Source organism: Pomacea canaliculata, linkage group LG10, assembly GCF_003073045.1.
Source record: "Pomacea canaliculata isolate SZHN2017 linkage group LG10, ASM307304v1, whole genome shotgun sequence".
NCBI lineage: Eukaryota > Metazoa > Mollusca > Gastropoda > Architaenioglossa > Ampullariidae > Pomacea > Pomacea canaliculata.
The window spans coordinates 4,162,554-4,184,429 of NC_037599.1; the positions used below are offsets into that span (position 1 = coordinate 4,162,554).

Consider the following 21,876-nt stretch of genomic DNA (forward strand, 5'->3'; position numbering starts at 1 on the left):
GTGTTTGCGTACGTGGATGGGAACATAATTTTGAGTACCAGAGCTGCTATCTTTACTTCGATTAACAGGTTGATAAATATTGCTGGTTGCAGGATCTTATAAACAATTTATAATTTTCTCTTAAAAATAATTACTTGATTAATATTGTTGATTGATACGATTAATAAAAACAGTTCTTCTACTTGCAAACATACCATATCCTTTTCTTTACATATAAAACCACAGACTTTGATTACAGAGGACTTCTGTAGCGTGGATGATGAATAAATCTCCTTTTCCATTCCTTTGTTTCCTCTGTCGTCATAGTGACCTGAGTTCACAGAGGACCTTGTGAACCTTGTCTAGATCATCGACTACCAAAGGTCAAAGGGGAATCTCGGGAGATCACAGTTCGTTCCTATATTAACTGTGAGATCCATATCCGAGGTTGTGAAGTCATCTTTCAAGATAAAGGCATTGGTCCGTAAACTTGTAATCACGTGACAGCCAGGGGTGGGCAAGGATTGGTGGTTTTGTTGTGTCCGTGCCATCTGGAGGTGAAGAGGTCCCTCGCTTAGCTGCCTTCGGGCCCCTTGAACTGTAATTGGTTTACCAGGTTAGGGAACCCCTCCCCACATTTTTAATTGTGAGGATGCATGCTTCTTCACGAAATCCCGACACGACAACCCCTGATGATCGAGTCCTGCCTTGGAAAAGGAAGAAGATGGCGGAGGACCGACTTCTCCGAGACACGAGGCTCGCCAAGTCAGGGACATCATCATCATGATTCTAGGATGTAAATGTTAACTTGTCTGAGTCTTCTGATTTACATTCGAAGCATTCAGAACTTCATTCTAGATCACTCCATTTCTACATCCAACCAGGGTCCATAAAACTGTTTTAAAAGCCTTCGCTGTGTATTCAATCAGAACGACCAAAAAACGTGGTCACGTGCTCTCACCCTTAAAAAAGCCGAAAGATGACTGAAGCTGTAGACAAGCAGGAAGAAGCCAGGAATGGATATGAAATTTGCACACTTCGCTGTCGCCAGGGAATAATTAAAAACAGACACCTCTTCATCCGGGCACTGCAGCGCCAGCAAAACAAACTCAGATCGCGAAACACGAACTGTCAAATAACCGGTGACATCACACTCTGAGTTAGCCTCCGATTTTATTCCTTCTTTTCTTCTTGATGCATTCACAAATAATTGCAGACCTTTATACAGACGCGAAATAGTATGTGTATGTGTGTATTTGTATGTATGTATGGCATATCTTACCTGAGACAATTTTTAGTTAACAGGATTCACGCCCACACACACACAGTCGATGACATCACACAGGCACACCTTCATTTCATCCTCACCTCCATCAGTCGACATAAAGTTCATCGTCCCCCCTCACTCTACATGAAAACAGTCCAATGAACTTTTATTTAGCTTCTGGGTGGAGCTTGTAGCAAGCACCCCCTCCTCGTTACACCTGCACCCGGCTTCCTTTCTCTGGCATCAACCCACTCACACTCACACGTCACCCGCGCGCCATCCTCCACCCGACCAACTGTCTTTTATCTTTTAATTATAGCGACAAGTCGGCTCTGAACACCAGTCCATGTATACAGGTATTTTTTTTATCTCCACCTCCAGGAAGAAGCCAGGAGATGAAACTGCGCCGCTAGAAACTGGTATTTGCTGTAGATGAAAATCCATACCCGCCACCGGGGGAGTGTGGGAAGGAGGGGTGGGGAGAGAGAAAGAAGCAGTCGTCGGCAGAGCGCGGTAATCAATGGCTGGAAATGTAGCACCTTTGTCCAGATCCGAGACTTGTTTGACTTTCTGAACACAACACTCACCAGCTTCTCCTGTGACCCGCTCTGTGATATTTCCACATTTCTCTTCCACAGAACTGTTGTCTGAAGTTCGGTTGTTAACCTGTTTCACGATGGGACCAGGCAGGGAAATAACGACTGGAATGAACTTCCCGATTCCACGTATTTCGTCTTAGACACGGTGAACCACTTACTGTTAACCCCTCCCACGGCTTCTACGGTACGCAGCCTTTACCTGTTAAAATAAAGAGATCGATTCTGTTCCGCTCCACTGACTCCACACAGGTATTCCACCAAAGCTGTCAACACTTTTCTTCCCCGAAATTCAATCTCCGTCCTCTGGCTTTCAATTGTCACCAGTTCTTTTGAAGAAGCCGTGTTGGGACGAGAGTGCAAATAGAAGTAAAAAACTGACAATTAGTGTCAATAGTGGCCAGAAAGTTATATTTAGTGTCAATAGTAGTCCAAAGGTCAACATTAGTGCAAAAGCTTAAAACTAGGTCACCTGCAAATTTTGTTTTCGCGAACTAATGACTTAATAAAAGGAGGAGAGAAGGAATCAAAGAAAAAAAAAAAATCAGGAAGTTAAATTTGATAAAGGTATGAAACATTATTAAGTTAGTGTTTGGTGATACAAAAGGAATGATGTAAGAAAATAAAGCTTTAATGGGATATTCAAAAACCTGACTCCAAATATCAAGAGGTGGCCAGGAAGGGAGAAGCTCTATGTCGGTTCTTGTTTTGTGCCTCCAGCCAGTCTGCAATGTGGCTTTGAGTTATCTGTCCTTGCTTTGAAGCAGGGGATGGGGAAAGACTGCAAATATGGCATCAAAGGACCCAGTGTTCACTGAGAAGCAACCGGTCATAAAACCTGAAGGTTGGGAGTATCAAAGATTCTCTTTTCCTCTCCATCTCTCTTCTCTATGGTATGTGGGGGAGTTTGTCGGTGTTTGATGTTCACTGATGGACTGTTTGTGCTATGAGATGCTGGTTTGATGAACAATATGTCTACAGACTTCACAAGGAGGCAAAAGAACTGGGAAAATATATCAGAATCATGCTGAGCCACAGTCCTCCCTGTAAAGGGCGAGGGCGAAATGGAAAAAAAGGATTTTCTTGCTTATTTTACCTCTCGTAAATAAAGAATTGTCATTGTCATTGTCCTAGATGAGATGGTGAGATGCTTCATATTTATTGCTATTTACATCGACTAACACGTCCTCTTTGCGAGCTATGGAGTTCTGTTCTTGTCTGTCTCAGTTGTAACAGTTTTTTTTATTCTAATTATATTTTTCATAACATCTGAAAGGTGGCGCTGATTCGATTCTTGCTTCACGTAAACCTTTTAACCCATTACCATACCCCCACGAATCACCAAACCATCTTTTTTATGCACAGAAATGATGGAATGTTTGGCGTTGACCTACTTTTGAGTGAAAGTTTCAGTTTTGGGTGAGATTGATCAAATCAGACCCTGAGTGCTTTTACATTCGTACTCCCTTCCCTTCCCCATCCCCGAGAACTCCATTTCCCCACCTAACACATGGAAGGTGTGCAGCATGTTGTACAGCCACAGCCACGCTCCTCTCAAGTGGATGTTGGTAGTTAGATTAATCGCAAAAGCAGTGGCAGGACATTTTTTTTTTTGAAAATTCCAATCACGTGAACACTTGTGAGGCGGTTGGCGAGTTTTCACACCGCGCACGCAATCCCATGCCAATCAAAGTTTCCGAACATGTCCATTAAAGGGACTGGCTGGAAGCAGGTAGTCCTCTCTCATCTGGAAAACATCTTGTCAAGCAAGTGATTCCGTTCTGCTCCAGTGACTCGACACGGTTGTCCTTCCCAACAAACATTCTGAACCTCCTTTAAAAAAACCTGACCTCCTGGTCCATTTACTTGATCTTTTTCATACTCAAAACCAGGACTTGCAGACCCGCAGAACTGTTCCTGGTTGTCAAGGTAACAAGCTTCAGCCACTTGAACGATGGGAGAAATGTTAAAAAGCTAGGTTGGTCTGAAAAATTGATGGTAAAATGCCAAATCTTTCAGAACTTGTTAAAACAAATCACCAGTCCTCTCTTCAAGCGTCGGAGTATGCCATCAATATTCCTCGCACAACTCATCAAGTGTCGATGAAAAATCACTTTAGCCAGTCATTTATTACAAGCAAAAATGTCTATGTAAAAGTTTTACCCGATAATTTCAATCAGTTTTTTTATGGGAATGTCACAAAACTAAGTTTTTGTTAATATGTCCTCAGAACCAATTACTAGATCGAAGTAACCAAAGCTATTAATTCTAAGTTAAACAAGAATTGCTGTTTGAGTAAATTAAAAAAAAAATAGAAGATGAAGAGTTTTGGATAAATATATAAAATGCTTTATTGTACAAATAAAGCTAGAATAAAATTGCGCCGACACATGTCAAGAGACTTAACTGGATTTTGTGTATGAAATTCTAAATGTAAGTCTTTAATTAATTTTGTAAACACCACCGCAAAGTGGATCCGAACTGTCAACAGTAATGGCTGTCTGCATCAATAATACAACACGAGTCACAGATTTTAACTGGAGCACCGATATTAACTGTCATTTTATCTGAAGTGCCAACAGTTTAGTGTCAGTTTGATGTGGAATGTCAACACTGACTCTTAGTTTCTCTAAAAGTGAGAGCGACTGAAGACATGTTGTTGTCCCAGACTTTCTACCAAACTATGGGAATGCAGAGCCGACCACGTGGCGAGGTCAAAGTTGATTAGTTTTTGTAGCCAGAGGAGATTTTAGTCCATTGTCCACACCAACCCCTTGTCCTGCTCGCTTTTTGTCTCACAAGGGTTGGGGTGGTGGGTTCGGATCCTGCAGAGTAGCAAACAACGAGGGCGTTATTTTGTTACGCGCACGTGAAAACGTGAAGACGCGGAGTGACGGCCCCTGCCAAGATGTCCGCACGTATGCAGCGCCTCCAGTGTGTGTACATGAAACTATAGAAGGGATCGTGGGTGCGACAGCACAGACCAAACAAGCCTGACTATGATGAATGTGAGGCTCTACCCCCGGGCTCTGTCTACAGAAGCAAATCGCTGGAATGTAAGGTCCCGCCTCTAGTTTGGTAACCGCACCAACCGAGCTTTTGTTCATTTTGTTCATTTCTGGCTTCCTCCATGGTTTTGTACAACCCACTATCTGCAGCACGCGCACTGTGTTTATTCAACACCTGCAGAAATGTGTGAAATGGCAAGACTGTAAGTAACATACGATGGTAGTACTATAGGTCTAAGGATCACTTACAAATAAAGACCAAGATCATGACGATGATGACGATGATGACGATGATGGCACTATCAATGCGGACAATGACGATGATCAACTGTATTTGTCCCAACAAATTTGAACATGGGAAGGTGCTATAGTTACAAAAACACTATAATCGCTCAAAACAAGAGACAGCAATAATAACCGACAGGGTCACGAGGTCGTCAAGTTATTAACCGATGAAAGACCAGTTACAGCGAAGGAGTCGAGAAAGTTCCATTGAATAATTCTCTTATCGTCGGGCATACGTGCACGTGCATCGGGAAATGCAGCGACGCAGCGGCACACGGAGGAGACGAATGTGAAGACTGCGTGTCTGTAGATAAAAAAGAAGCAATAATTGCAGAGAAATGGAGATAAGCAATCCATCAAACAAGATGGAGAAGCTGAACAATGTAGAGACCGTTTGTGGAAAAAGTGGTCTACAGATGGAAACGACTGGAGGCAGACATGGAACAATGGAAAACAGGGGTAGACGGGGCAACAGAAAGCACAAGGCAACAGGAGACACTAATATAGGTCCAGGGACGATAAACAACAACAGCAACAACAACAAAGTCGGTGTAGACCCCTGAAGCCAGTTAGGCAAAAAGGACATCACTCTATTTTTCCATGTAAATAAATCACTTCAAATGCTCTTTCGTGCAAGGAAGAATAATGCTGAGGGAAGGCATGAATAATGAAATAAAAAGTAAATATTTTGTGAAGAAAAAAGGACCTTTATACATCGAGAGTAAAAAGCTGAGAAAAACGAACCGGTAAAAAATGTCAGGTGACAACGAAACTTTGTTTATTCTTCCTGCTATATTTCTAGGTTTATTATTTCAAACTAACAGGACTTGTATTTGTGTTTGTGTACTCATCATTTTAACGAGATGATCATTGCTTACTGGACAGTGGGTTTCCATACAGTCAAAGCAGAAGCTACTTAGTGCCAATAATCCCAGACACAAAGTAGAAGGAGCAGTGACAGTCCAACAACCTTTTGGAGTGGATTAGAATAAGATTAAAAGAAGCAGAGCTTACTCGATGAGTTCGTTATGTCTGTATGCATTTTTCCCATGCTAGATGAAATACCCAGATTTCCCTTCACCACAGACCAAACTGGGATTCGAACCAATCAAATTATCGAACCCACAAAATTAAAGTTAACAAGATAAAGTCTCCTTTTTTACTGCAAGTGAGAAACAGGACGAGACGAGACCTTCCCCAGCCCCACATATTTCACAAAATACCCTCTCTTGTTGCTCTGGGCTGTCTGTTTCTATTGCATTGAAATTTATTAAAGAAGGGATTTTTAGCAGATGTTAAGCCCCAAAGTGCCCCGAAGAAAAAAGTGGAAAAAAAAATAAATAAATAAAAAAATGAGTGAGGGAATGAATGAAGACGAAAACGAAATGTAAGCGTGAGCTTAAATCACACATTGGAATGTACAGTTCACGCGATCTTTGATATATACTTTAATAAATTTATTCCATAGGATAAGCGTGGCGAGTTAACCAAGAACTGCGCGACTTACACAAGATTTTGTTAGTTTAGTTTGAAGATGAAAGCAGTAACCGGACAGACATCCATCCATTCTGGACACAAGCCATCAGGAGCTTGCAGTTACAAGTTCAATTCTTCATACGCACTTTTAGAAACTTCAGGTTCGGAACATGTTTCTGCCCACCAGACATCAGAAACTGTATTAACGGATGTTCTAAAAGCCCATTCCAGACATGTGAGGTCTTAATGCAGCTCTAAACATCAGACATCACAAACTGCATTACCAGCACCAATCTGTAAACCAAACGAGACAGAAATGACATGTCTGTGGGTGGAACATCTTGTGCACTTTCTGTAGGAATGTGGGAGTTGGAGAGAGAGAAGGAATGACGGAGACTGCCTCTACAGTTGTCTCACTCCTGTATCAACTCAACTGCTGAATAAAGGATGAGTATCTATTCTGTATCATTGCAGTTTGATAGTCTCATCACCCCCGACTATGATTTGTAATCTGGTTTTAAAAATAAACTTATTGTTACTAATCAGACGAGAAAGAGAGAGAGAATTAAGCAGAAAAAGAAGAGAGAGAATAGAGCAAGGGAGATAATGAGAAAGGTGGGTAGGGCCAGATGTTACTGGAAACACCAACCTTTTAAAATGTAAAACAGTAAAAAGACCTCTAACAACAAATTCACAACTTTCTGACCTGGCTCCAGCTAATTGTTTTCTCGCCTTAAAAAAAGTTAAACAATGGATTTGTCTCATCAAAGTGAATTTCCTGCCTTCTCCTCGTGTAAGCAAGGCTGCAGGTTGATGAAGACTATTTGCATGTTGCTGTGTTTTCAGTTGATGTCCCTCAGTCTGATGTGAACATGCGAGTGGATTTTGTTAAAATATAGTTATGAGAACAGACAAAATGTTTTAGTTTATACTGACTGACTGACTGGCTGACTGACTGACTGACTGACTGACTGACTGACTGACTGACTGACTGACTGACTGACTGACTGACTGACTCACTCACTCACTCACTCACTCACTCACTCACTCACTCACTCACTCACTCACTCACTCACTAGAACAACTAAATGGTTACCTGACCCTAACCGTCTTGCTGATCACAGAAACAAGTTCTATTGTTTGTTCATCAAACTATTTAATATTTTAGCAAACTGACCATGGGATTCCTCTGTCTACTCCCCTCATGTCTTTCACTGTAATTGTCATACTCGTTATCTGCACGGAGGGGATTTTCCTCAGAGAGCACTGAGTAAAAGCATGGATCGCTGGGAGGGGCTGGCATGGGGATGCCGTTCACTGAGGTCACAAATAATTCCCGGAGGGTCCAAGCGTCCAGGAATATCTCCGACAGAACTATGTCTGCATGGGTCACGGCGTGAACACACATCTGGGAATATTTCCGACAGAGCTAAGTGTGGTTCACTTCAATGTGAACACGCAGCGCCATCACATCATTTTTTAACGATGGAAACCTTTCAGGACCGTTGGACTCTGGCGCCGGCAGCAGTGCTCCGCGAAGCACGACCACAGGACACTAGGGAAGCCTCGTTGTGAAAACAACCGCCTGACTGTATTGGTCATCTCTCTGTCTCTTAAAAACTTTAATCTACCTGTTAGAATCCACCACTACCACCACCACCACCACCACCACCACCACCAAGCCCACCAAGCCCACCACCTCAATCATCATCATCATCATCACTCTCACATTCACCTCTTACCTCTCCACGCTGATCAGGATAAGGTTGAGAATGGTGGCCATGGCAGACGCCATCTCCACGAAGCCGGAGAGCTTGCAGAGGAAGGAGGACAGGCCCCAGTGCGTGAGGAAGTAGCCCACCACCTCGTGCGGCACGCACACCAGCAGGAAGAGCACGTCGGCCCACGCCATGCTCAGCAGGCAAGGGAAGGTGATGCAGCGACCGCTGCGGCGGCAACACAGCACGCTGATGACCAAACCGTTGCCCAGGACGCCGAGGGCAAAGGTCAGCGTGTAGACCACGGCCAGGGTCACGAAGTTGGGCTCGCGCACCCAGGGTAGAGTCAGGTGGCTGACGTCGCCCGGATAGAAGAACACGTCCACGTGGTGATCGTACTCGCCAGGATCGAACGCCGCGGGCGCGTGGACGCCGCCGTCCATCGACTGGTGGCTGGCGTTGCTAGGTAGCAGGTTGCCGTTGTGGTGGTGGTGGTGGTGCTGCTGGGCAAGGCCTGGGCTGCCGATGACGTCACTGCCCAGGGGTTGTGCGCTGTCGAAGTGAAGGAGGAGGGGCTGCTGGGTCAGGCCGGCGGTGGTGTAGTTGGACGCCATCTTGCTGACCAGAGGTGTGCGGGAGGAATGGACTCGGGGCAGAGTTCAGACGACAGAAAAAAATTACATCAGTGTTCAAAATCTGCTGGCGAACGGTTGTTACAGGTTTAGCTGATCGGTGGTGAGCTTCTGTGGATCATCATGTCGGAATGAGTTGTGTGTCGGCTGGCAGGAGGTAGGTGATGACTACTCAGGCGGATGTAGTGACCACAGAAGTGTTACTGGAACAAATCCGCACAAATACCTTTCTGCAATTCCAATGTAGTCTCTCCCAAGCATCCAGTCTTTTGTCCACGTCTGCAGAATAACGAAAAAAGAGGTCAACACCTACACATGCATCAAATATAAGTCAGGGACATCTTTTATATGTAAATAATGAACACTACTCATCTCTTAACGGACGTGTTTCCAAGTATAGAGTTCGCCATAAATATTCGACCCGCCTGCGTTTGCGACTGACTGCTAATACAGTTTTACGACTTCGTTGTCGTAGTTACTGGGATATGATAAAGCCGTGTGCAGACAGGGAAACAATGGCGGAGAAATGATACAAAGACGAGAAGAGCAAAGCCTGCAGCGACTGGAATGACAGATCGACTGAGGTTCCATTCGCCATTCTTGAAAACGACTATTCTTTTTAAACAAAGTCTTTTGTTTCTTTCTGGGGACTGTTTTTAACCGAGTTTTGCTTGCCACTCGTTCTTGCGGTCGTGACACAACAATTTGCCAGCCGAGGGGTAAATGGACCTCAAGCGTAGCAGGGTGGTGATACGGGTGCACAATGGGAGGCAGGAAGTGGAGAAACAGCGCAGGTGATGTGCTGATTTTATTCTTTCTTGTTCTTGAGGTTATCGGGTTCGTCCACATTAATATTTGAAAAATTGTTGTTTCTCGGTTGTCCATTTAGGACAGTCAGCTTCTTTAAAACCTTCAGGTCGGTCTGATTTAGATTGGTGATTCTGTTTCCAGCTCAGCGTGGTTTCATTGTTCTTTTTTCGTAAAAAAAAAAAAAATGGGAACAGCAAGGTAGACTGGGTTTGATTGATATATGCTGTGTTTCTCAATCATTTCAGAAGTTGGGGTCCAAACTAAACCGGTGCAGCTGTGTTTTAGACTCTGTTATAAGTAAAAACAGTGTTTGAAACTCAGATTTTTGAGCTGACGATTGACAATACCAATATCTATCACTCAAGCACAGCTTGTTGTTTACCTTGGCTTTTGTTTTAATAGTGGAATAAACAAACATTCGTTGTTGTGTTAGCATTATCACAATACTGATCGTGGTCTCGGGCGGATGAATGAATAAGTGAGAGGCAAACAAAGACAACCTGAAAAAAGCAAAATTGAAACAAAGAAAACACATATTCTAACACATACACACAGACACACACGTATAAACACTCACACACACACGCGTGCACGCACACAAATAGGAGGAAAGGGAGACGGAAAAGTGCTTTAAGAGACTTTGAAGAGAAGGAAATACAAAATTGTCCATTTATTTAGAAGACATGAATAATGGAATTGCTGTCAGACTCAGTGGCCAGTGGAGCGTCCAGTCGTGTGTAACACAATTATTGTTTTCTCTTTGATCCTCTGATGTCTGACATTTCCTCCCCTTGCAAGACTCACTTTCTCGATATCCGTTAGCCACTTAACCAATCCTCGCATCCAAAATAAAATAACGGGGAGTTAAAGATGTTTTACCACTCTTTTGTGTTAAGGCTCTCTCTCACATACACACTGAGAAGGAATTAGAAATAAAAATCACGATTTACTCCCCTGATCCGTGGTCAAGCTAAATGGAAACAAAATCATAGAGTAGCTCTGAAACCTCGTTATCTTTGGTGATCGTGTCATATTTTGTTCAAGTTATAAGACTATAGTTAGTTACTGTCTGTAACTGGTCCATATACAGTAACAAACAATAGTGCTCTAGCCTTGATTATCTCGAGAAACATTCCAGAATCATTTCAGCAAACCTCATTGTACACTGGTAATACATTGTTTTAGTATTAATAACATGGACAGATTAAAGTAAAATGTCATAAGTTCTTGGTTAATTATGAACACGCATAATAATAATAGAGACTTGAAAACTTGCAATAAAGGGAGTTCATGAGGAAAAAAAGCCATCGCCATTTAAAAAAAATGCAAAAATGAAACATTTTCGAGATACTTGAAATCCAGATTTGAGTATTTTCCAGACATCAGCTTCATCTGAAACCAGAGATTTACAGCTTATGAAAGCACCAGCTGCAAGCTAGTGCAAAGTTTTTATTTTTCCACAGACGATAATTGCCTCCCCTGCTGATCTTCTTTACTGCTAAGGGTCGACAATCGCTTATCACTCACCCAACATCTCGTCTTTACAGAAATGCATGTATTGCACGTGGTCAAAGCAAAGCTTTCTTTCAAGAGTTTTGATATTTTAAGGGGAAAAAAGGAGATATATAAATAGAAGATGTTCATTTTGTTAATTGGAGAGTCTGTTCGAATGGAGTTGTGAGATTACCTCACAGCGATAACATTACATGATGCTAACATCTGGTTAAATGATCAAATTAAATTAATCAAAACCAAAAATAAAATCCTGCCTAACACCAGGTATGGCAAACACAATTTCCTGTTTTTGAGACAGCCTCGTCTTACAAGTTTTTCATTGGACATTCACAAGTGTTTCGTAAACCTGTTTGGCAAGCTACTTTCTCGTGTTTCCATTCCATCATGCTCTGTGTGTGAACAGCTGTTTAAATTTTGCAAACTTCAGTAATAATATTTCCTCATATAGAATTTAAATTGAATGAAACCACTATGACTTCTTAGTTTGCTGAGATATCGAATAAATAATTCAAATAAAGTTTCTGGACATCTAGATGAAAGCATTCTCGTTAACGACGGGAGTCCACAGCTCAGTGATGCCTTCAATTTCAGTTATATTTCACAAGGCTATCCTGCTTCACAATTTATGAAGATTGATTAATCAGAAGACATCACTTAAAGTGCAACTTATTCACTGACACTGGACACAAATATTACAGAGTTTCCGAAAGCAAATTCATCCGTGCAACACCGCAAACAGTAAAAAAGCTATCTCCGAAACGGTAGTGAAAAGTTTTTCTTATCATTTAAAAAACTTTGGCTTGGCAAAAACATTTACAAAACATCCGTTGTTTCTCATACAATGAGAACAAAATAAAACAATGTTATTATTTCAATTTTTAACTTTATAAACTGTTTCATTACCTGTGTGTCCGTCTCTCACATCGACAGTGTCCACAGCTCATGGACTGTCTGGCACAAACATCGAGTGACCCTCCACCACGGCAGCCACCTCTGGCGGAGTGACTGACACGGAATGACCTGATGACTTTTGCCACTTGGTCCTCGTCTCGAGAATCAAAACACGCGGAGGGATGGCCGGATTCTACTATAGCCGCCTTTTGCTTGGGCCTCCTTTTTTTCTTCTTCTCCGGAGAGCAGTTGCTTCTTATCTCTTAACGACTGGAGCGGAGAGGCGGGTGTCTTTGCCTTATGATAACAAGGACTGTACCAAAGGGTCATAAAAAGCTGTCTTACCATAGATAAAGGATTGTAGGTCAGACTGTTCACTGTGGGCGGCGAGGCTTTGTCGTGGCGAAAGACATATGAACTGATGTCAGTATGAAGATGGCAGTTATCACCAGCGGAGTAGATAAGGCAGTCGACATATTTTAAAAGTGAGCATGTTATTTAATGAGGAGAGTAGTCTTCACTCTCGTGAGACATCAGAAACACCCAGCAGCAATGAAAACTTGTCTGGTTCGGTCATGTGACCCGGCATAACCCTCTGAAAAGGTCCTTTGGGGTACCTTGGAAGGAGGTCGAATCCCGGTGTACAGAGGAATAGCGGATTGGCAGATGTAAATGAATATACAAGTAAAATTATGTGTGAGAGAGAGATTGGAACGAGTACTTATTTAAGCAGTTAATGACCTGAGCTTGAACAACAAAATGCATCTTTAAGAAAAGTTACATATATGTAATGTACTTGACCGTTGACTTTTATTTATGTGTCTTGTCCTAAAACCATAGTAAATCAAAAGAAATTGCTCCACAGAGAAGACATAATCTTTTTGCGAAAATAGTTCAGACCGATCAATCAATCGATATCTAGATAGATGGATTGCCCAAACTATTGTGACGGACAGCGAGAGTTCACCAGGGGGACAAGGCCGCAAGGGGTGGCTGAATGTCAGAGGTCGCGGGCTGACCCTTGCTGTGTAGCGACTCACCACAACGCAAAGGTCAGGGTGCGAGGTACGGCCACAAGCTGCGAGACTAATGGGTGCGCACAAAAAAAAAAAAATTAAAAAAATACGAGCAACCCAACGACCGCAGACGGCCACCCTGGTGCTGGCCTGTCGGGTGTTAATGACCCCCGCCTTTTGGGCGCTCTGCTCGGAGTGGTCAGCACCAGGGACAGAGTCCTTGTAAGTCTCATTAACTGTGCTACCTGTTGTTTCACATTAGCTGTTGGTTTCGTTGACAACATTTCCCTCCGCAGCCTGGTGGCCATTGGGATTCACAAAATATTCATGGCTTGTAGTAAGGTAGTGCCCCTACCAAAGAACAAATTACATGGCTTCTTACTTTCTCTCTCAGACAATCTTGCCGCCATTCATAGTAAAAAATCTTTTTGGATGGTCAGCCGATGAGCTAGTATCTCGGTGAGTGAGTTCAACAGGTATCGTGTGCAAAGAAAAGCTACACTGAGATTTGAACCTGTAGCCCACCTGATTTACTGACCTAATGACATCGCTGAGCCAGGGTTACCACCCAGAAAAAAGAAGAGACAAAGCACGGCTTTACAATTTTTTACATGTGAACCTGGTTAAATAGCAGGATTTTCATTTTGTTTGATAAAATCCTCATCCCCGCAGCAATTTATTTACACAAGTCGCAAACAGGGGCGTTAAAGAGAAAGTATTGGAGTCGGGGGTCAGGTACTAAACTCCTCCAATCCAGGTTAGCCCGACCAGTCAACTCGTTTTCGACTGAACTGATCATGACACGGACAAAACTGGGGTTATTGGAAGTTCAGTGAAGGTTCACCAGCATCCTCCATCCCACCTCACCAAAGAAATAACGGGTTTGCCTGGGAAGTTTCTCATTTCGAAACTCCATTGAGATGTTGCGATCGTTCGTCGTCCATGACAGTGGAAATGTGTTGGAGACGGATTAACTCGGGTGAGATGGAGATCGAACGGTTCCTCCACAATCTTGGCCAGTAATATGGTTAACAAGGGAGACGAGGGGAGGGGTTGACTGGTGATGTCATATACAAGTAAGTCGCAGGTTCTTTGAGAAGAACGAGGAAACACGAGTTTCGTTTGCTCGAGGCTTCTAAAGACGATGGAGCAAGAGACATGGCGCTGATTGCACATGTTTCTAAAAATTAAAACTGTTCGGAAGAAGAAAATTTAGAAAAGTTATTTTTTTCAATTTCTCCTATTCAGGTGCGTTGGACAAGCGTATACAAAAATATGCTGTTGGAGCTCAAATCTGGCTGAAGCCGTTTACTGAAAATAAGTTTGAAAGGTTTTACAATTGTGTTATGCACTGTTACTGTAAACTGATTAGATATATACATTAGAGGCCTAAAAAGGTTAAATTAAAATTGAATTGTGCACCTGCTCCTTGGGTTCGTGTTTACAAAACATTTACCCAATCTTCTCAGAGATGGGGAGACAGCGGTTCAAGCGCCTTATTCATAGACCCGGGGTAGACCTACCCAAATTGTTTTATTTTATCGGATGTGTCTTCTTCCCATAACTTTCTCTCACTTTCAGTGTTTTTTGTTAAGATCTCGTCTAGGACTTGCTGTTCTTTCTCTATATGTGGTATTTGTTTACAGGGATGCTGCCTTGTCTTGATACAACCTTCGCTGCTGACAGTGTAAAACATCAACTCCCCCCTTTCCTCCTTGAGTAAATATGTCGGCGACTGTGATTGATTTACTTCAGCAAGAACGAAATTTTTGTAGACCTAAAAAACAAACTGGTCGTATATAATGGTACAGACCTGTTTGACAAATACCGTTTTTATTCAGTTTGTAATCTGAGAGTATAAAACGGCGTCTAAAAGAAAACTGTTTTTAAATTCACATTGGACAACTGACAATTTCCAGCTGCACCTCCAGCTGCACCCAGTGTTTTGTCTCAACCCATGAGACAGGAGGCAGAATAAACACATCACATCGGGAGTGCAGTCGTGTCATGGTCAGACTTTCGACTTCTGAATAATCCGAGATGTCACTCATTCTCCCTTCTTACAACCTTTTGAATGGTGCACTAGCGTGACATAGTACACCGTTAGCGTGACGTAACACACTGTTACAAGCCCTCGTTGATCGCAGGTGTGAATCGTAGCGGATAGATAATTAACGGAGGGGTTTGGAGGCTGAAATTTGCAGGTTAGTTTTATATCGCCTATATCTACCGATATCTGCACAGCAAACAAACAAACAAACAAACAAACAAACAAACAAACAACAAACAAACAAACAAACAAACAAACCGCAAACCATTCAGGCTGGGGGCAGGTGAAACATCTATATACGGAGGAGCTGTTAGTACATCTACCCAGACACGTGACCACCATGGAGCTCGGGTGCAGTGAGAGTGTGTTTGAGATCGGGGGAACCAGTCTGCGCCGTGCTGCAGCAGGAGACAACGGGAACGCACAACAGTCACGTGCATCGCGGACAGGATACAGGTGCGCCACCTGGGGGCAGTGGCGTTAACTCGCTGCGAACAGTTTTGTCTCAGCGACTGACACCTGAACCAATGGTAAAACCTTTATTCCTGGCGAGAAACTAGGAAAACCGGGCAAAGTAAGAACATTTCCATTTGTAGAGACGAACAAAGATGGAGGCAAAAGAAGACTATCCCAGGGTTAGGTGATGAACACTTTATACTTGATGACTAGAGGTGAAGACCACTTGACTGTTGTTTGAAGATGTGTGAATTGTGCTATACATGTATTAGATATTTATTGCTTTGTGTTAAAGGCTAACAAGTTTTCTTTTTGTCAAAATATATTCGTGACTCGCTGGATGGGAAGAACTCAGAAAAGAAAAACGATCTGTTGTCGTTGAGTGTTGTGAACGAATGCGCATGTCGATGTGTATCGCACAGAATAAGCTAATGTTATACCTTTTCACATCTAGCCCTAAATCTCAAGAAAAGAAACACTACTTTACTACAAAACAAAAGCATTAATCAAAGAAAAATCAGGTTTTTTGATACACTGACTTGCACACCTTGAATGTGATTATAGAGTCTGTCTTATTAATTATTATCTTATTATTATTTTAACATGACATAATGTCTTGTGATTGTTATAACCGGTGAGTCATTTTTCAAGGACTTTTGTTTGTTGTTAAGTGTTGCTTTGTCATTTAATATTGAAAACAAAATACTTTGGGATGCTTCCACCATTTAGCCACGTGTGTGTGCGTGACTACATTACACACATTTTCTTTTTGTAATATGTCAGCATGAAGACCCCATCCTCCCTCCCCACCAAAAAAATAAAAACAAAGCATCTTCCTACGCCACTGAACATTTACTACCCTCCCTTACACTAATATCAACTCATTTTCTCCTTTATCTAGCTTCAGCTCACCTCTAGCTAGCTCCACTTTGTTGATTATAATAAATCACTGTATTGTTAAAAAATGTTTTCTGGCCTTTTGAGGACGAGCCTCATGTTTCCTTGTAACATAGCCAGGGTGGATCAGGTCTTGTTTATTTATACCTCCAGAATGGGACTGGGGATTTCAACTGGCAGATCAATGTGTCCATGAAACACAATACCAAATCTTAGACACATAACTTGTCTACTCAAATTTCTCTTTCTGTCATTTTGACTTTACAGAAATTTAAATTGGATTCCAGAACGTTCATTCGATAGATATTGTTTAACACCATTGTACATATTCATAGAATGATTTCTCTAGAGAACAACAAAACCTTTCTTCAAACTATTCCTTTATTTAATCTTTTTTGCATTACTCAAATGTTAACTCTGAATTATTGATATTTGTGGAAAACAAAATTGAATTTGAATGGTTGCAGCGGAATGTTGGTGATGGACATACGCTAATGAAATGGATTCGAGTGCTTTGAAATACAATCAGGCATACTGAGACTAAAAACTTTTAACTAAATTAAAGGAATAATGCAAGATGAATACACGACAACCCTTGAGAAGGAAAGATATCAGACTTACAGGAGGTTTGCAGCCTTGTAACCAGAATCACAGAAAGCCAGTAAATTCCTCGTCCATCCTCGGCGGCATTCCTGCATACAAGGCTAGTTCTGTTTATACATTCACGAATATTGAATCGTCTCCGTCAATCGCCCTCTTGATGGTAAAAGTACTCAACAAATAAAAAGATTGTAAATGTGGAAGATTCGGCAGCAAATGTCTTCTCTCGTGAAGTGAACTTCGTGATTTGTCCTCAGAAGGTAGAACTCTTCATGGACGGTTAGTGCAGCAGTGTCCTTTATCTTCAGCTTTTGTTATATGATGATCGAGTCTCTCCAGTTTTGTTTTAAACACCGAAAAAATGCAGAACCGTCGAATTGCTGTATATTTCACTCTTTCATGCTTATTGTCCATCCAAAATGATTTTAATTTGATGCTTTCTTCCTAGATAGTGATCCTGAGGTGCAAGAATCAAATAATGTTTTTCAAATATTAAAGCTTCTTTGATTATGTCTCCTGTACTTTTTCTTATTTGTTCAATGTTATGAGTATGAATTCTGCAGATTAATAATAACCTGTTGGCAAAATAACCCCTCTTTGTGAACTACAGTGTTTTCAAAGTTAAAAAGAAACTTTTATATTGTTTAAAATTTACTCTTCCGTTAGGTGGTTTGTGAAATCGTCAAAAAATTATAAAACAGTTAAATAACTGTCAAGAGATATGAGTGTACTCACAAAGTTTTTTTTACTTCACATTCAAGTTCTCTGTTCTCTGAAGATTAAATCAAGGGAGAAAAATATGGTTAATAAATTGCTGAAATTCTAAAAAAAAAATTTTTCTTGAAATGATTAATTTTAAATTTTGTAAAAATGTCTTTTCATTCCCCAGACCTTTCGCTTTAATATTATCATGTAAGAAACTTGAGTAAAATTTACTCATTCACTGGTATTTTTTCCGTCAACATAAATGATATATACACTTGCTCTACACTTACAGACAAGGTGCTCTGATGAAATAATCAGTTCCGGAGTAAATCCTCGAGTTATTCGTCTCTCTCTCTAAAAACTCAGGCTAGAGATGAAGAAGAAAAAAACTTCAAGAAATATTTCAAAAGCCTGCTCGGCACTTTGCTCAAAGCACCGGCTTCACAATGGGCGACAGAAAAGAAAAGTCACAAGAAAATGTCGATTATGTAGTTGGAAAAAAAAGCGACTTGTCCTGTGAGGAGAGGAAGCTGCGGGTGTCGCACGATGTTATCCCCACGTCAGGCCGGCGATGTGTCGCTGCAGCACTTCACTAATATACAGCATGGCGCACACACGCCACGTCCGGTCGCCAACTTGCTGCACGCCGAGCGCTCGCCGAGGTATCGCACGTGCGGCGCGAACGTTTGATTGGCTGCTGCAGCGAGGGGCGCTGTTAGCGCAAGGGGAGAGAAGCCTGTTGGTTGTCGTTCGTGACTAGGGTGTGCACAGAACATGTTAAGTCAAGCGGAACAATCAGCGCATGGTGTTTTGATTGTGAAGGGGTCTGGTTGTGTCCAAGTGGTGCTGACAGGTATGTTTAGGCCAACGATGGTTGCGACTGGACTGAATTTGAACGGACTTGTTGTCATTATTCTGTAAGCAATGCAGTATAACTCTCTCTTCAGATATATTTTACATTGCATAGGGTACTATATACAAATTGGACATGGTTTAAAGTGCACGGGAGGATATACATATGTGCAAACAAACACGGATAGTTTTATATCATACTTGAGTATCCGCGGGAGGAGAGGTTGGAATGACACACAACTAAAGTAGCAGTAAAACAGGAAAGTGCAAATCACCTGTACTTTTAAAGTTCAGGTGTTAGGAAGCCTTAGTAAGTTTATGCACTGAGCACCATTTGCATGAGCACAACAACAAGTCGAGCAAGACCATGGATTCTATCCCAGAATTAGGCTTAAATAACCAAAATATGAAAATGTTTCTGAATGAAGAAACAGATTCTTCTCAAGATTGTTATCGATAGGAATATAAATCGAGAAATTTACATTTACCGTTTCAAAAAAAAAAAAAAAAAAAAAATCAACCGAAAAGCCAAAACCAAAACAAAAATGAAACAGTGGCGTCCTGAAGAGTTATAGCTCAAATGCTCACTTTTTATTGTTATCTACGATCTCTGTTGCCAGAGAACAGCAAGGGGAGAGTAACTATCGCTTTGTTCTATCCTAATGGAGAACTTGTGTGGACATTTTTGTGAGGTGGAAACCTTTACGACATTCAGGAGAGATTTAAAATTACACCATCGTAACGGCCAAGAGCAGAGTTTGTGAGGAAGGAAGTTTACTGCATGGATCAGCCGGTCACGTGGTGCTAGCAAAATGCTGCAGTTGCCGAGTGATGACGGAAGCAGGGTGGCCAGTACCCGGATTGCCGGCTGCACTCCTGTCGAGCAGTTGGCTGATGCAGCGCGGAGGCAGGAACAATTAGTAGAGAGGCGAGTTGGGCAAGCCAGCGGAAGTACGCCGGCGCGTGCCTGCGCATGCGTGGGACCAGCATGCACCTGTGGCTGTGAAGGAGCGTGCACAGACTTACTGATAATGGAAGATGCAGTCCGTGGGCGAGTGGGTCGCTGGCGGTTTCCTCAATTGCCTTTGTCAAGCTTCCTATCTCCTGTTTATGTCTCCTACCTCAGCAAATTATTTCTCTTTCTTGAGAGGAAGGATAGCTTAAAAAACAACAACAAAAAACGTTGACTATCTTTTCATCTTATTATTCTTGTAGATAAAGAATTGCCACTGTAATTGTCAAGGTCATGATTATTGTAACTGTCATTGTTATTCTAATTGTTTGTTGTTGACAATGTAATCTTTCGAGACATCTGGAAGTGAACCAACTGACTTACTGCTGACTGTTTCAAACAAGAAGAAGCACAAAACCCTGCTGAATATACATGACTGGAAATTTTCTGCAACACTGCTGATAACATCAGAAGACAAGTCGAAACAATCCCTCCACCAACAAAAAAAAAACCAAACAAAAACAAAACAAAACAAAAAACAAATAAACAAAAACAAAAAACAAAAACAACACAAAAACAGAGATTCGCAAACACGAAACAAAGAGGAGTGACAGTTTGCACAAGACCAGGGATTGCGTGTGTGAGTACCTTTTCTTTTTCTGTTTAAGTGCAAAGCCATGTTGAACATTTAGTAAAAAAAAAGTAAGGAGATGTCGGAAGAGGAGCGTTTGTCAGACCTACACACGTGACTGGAGGGAAAGACCTTACATTGTATGTTGCATGTCCGCTGTACATTTTGTTTGTTTGTTACAAAACTGATAGAGGATAGACGTGGTTGTGGCTGAGTGTTCATCCTCCTCATCCTCCTCCTCATCCTCCTCCTACTCCTCCTCATCATCATCGTCGTCGTCGTCGTCGTCAATGTATTAACTACAAAATGGAACTCAGACTACCAGTTAGCCCTAAAACAAACAGTTGAATGGTTAAGCACGAGCCTGACTCTGGTTCAGACCAAGATGAATCGTCCAGTTAAGACATGGCTTCTATAAATCTCTCCTCAAGACACTGAAACACCTTCCCCTTCTCTGAAGATGCAATCAACTAACACTTAATAAGCATCATCTTTTAAAACTAAAGACTCATTTCCTATAAATAGAATTACTAATACATGTAACTGATTTCAGTTGTGTACAATAGAGAGAATGAATAGACAACAAAAGACAAGGAGAAAGAAAATTGATATACATGTACATATTTATGGTCTGCTTGTATAATCACTTCCACCAATGATGGACACACGTCACATGACCCTGTTAGCAAGGTGAGCTATTGAGCAATTCACCTGGTGGCTGATACGTCACTGCTGTGTGGTACTTGCGCGTGCTTCCCCTCGCGTGCAGTTTGTGCACACAACGTCACTTCCTGTCCAGTTCCTCGTCAGCGGAGGACGGAGAACAGTTGTTCTGGAATTCTCACGGACACCTCATCGTTCTACCAGTCATTCATGGACTATTGCAAGGAGCTCATGAGAAAAAAACAAAACAAAAACCCCAGACTCATAAAATCTCTCCACTAAAAAACAAAAGAAGCCTAACACAAAAATCCCTCCAAACATGGTTTTGACTTTGTTTCTGTATAAATAAATAAAGCTCAACGATTCTTACTTGTCTGAAATTACATAAAATTATTAACTTCACCTGTGTAGATCCTCCCACAGAACGGTGACTGGAGGATTAAAAAATTTTTTTATCTATTTTTATTTCAAGCATGATAAAACAATCAAACAATTTATAAAGCAGACTAAACAATTAATTAGGAAAATAGCTCGGTTGTAGTGGTACTATCTTGATTTTGATAAATGGGTTTCAGTTTGTATAGTGTTTGACTACTAAGACTAAAGACTATACTATAGCCCAGACATTGCCAGACATCTTGTCATCTAAGGTGTGTAACCATGTAGCCTGAAGTTATTATTTACAGTAATTACATCCCTGATTACCCTGACTGAAGTTTTGAGACAAATCCTACTCACATTTGATGTGTTAATTACCCATCGTTGACAAATGTTCCACCAGCAATGTCAAGACGTGTCACGATGAAGCCTCTCAACACTCACCACGTGACACCTACCTCTAACATCAGCGAGTCGCGCAGGTAACCGATTGGTTTCT

At 41.7% G+C, this 21,876-nt stretch overlaps 1 protein-coding gene across 4 annotated transcripts in view; it reads right to left on the reverse strand.

Moving 5' to 3' along the window:
- The window catches only part of LOC112574296 (galanin receptor type 1-like), a 69,564-nt gene extending 50,342 nt beyond the window's left edge, over window positions 1-19,222 (reverse strand). The window contains exons 1-4 of one of the 4 annotated variants that reach the window (XM_025255286.1): window positions 18,192-19,222; window positions 17,932-17,968; window positions 17,218-17,653; window positions 8,354-9,240 (exon numbers count right to left, since the gene is read on the reverse strand). In XM_025255286.1, coding sequence (XP_025111071.1) covers window positions 8,354-8,943 — 590 coding nt within the window. In that variant the 5' untranslated portion in view covers window positions 8,944-9,240; window positions 17,218-17,653; window positions 17,932-17,968; window positions 18,192-19,222. Of the gene's footprint in view, window positions 1-8,353; window positions 9,241-12,189; window positions 13,597-17,217; window positions 18,031-18,191 lie in introns of those variants that run through there. The other 3 variants (XM_025255285.1, XM_025255284.1, XM_025255283.1) reach the window with 3 other exon arrangements.
- Between the last annotated feature and the right edge of the window lie 2,654 nt (window positions 19,223-21,876).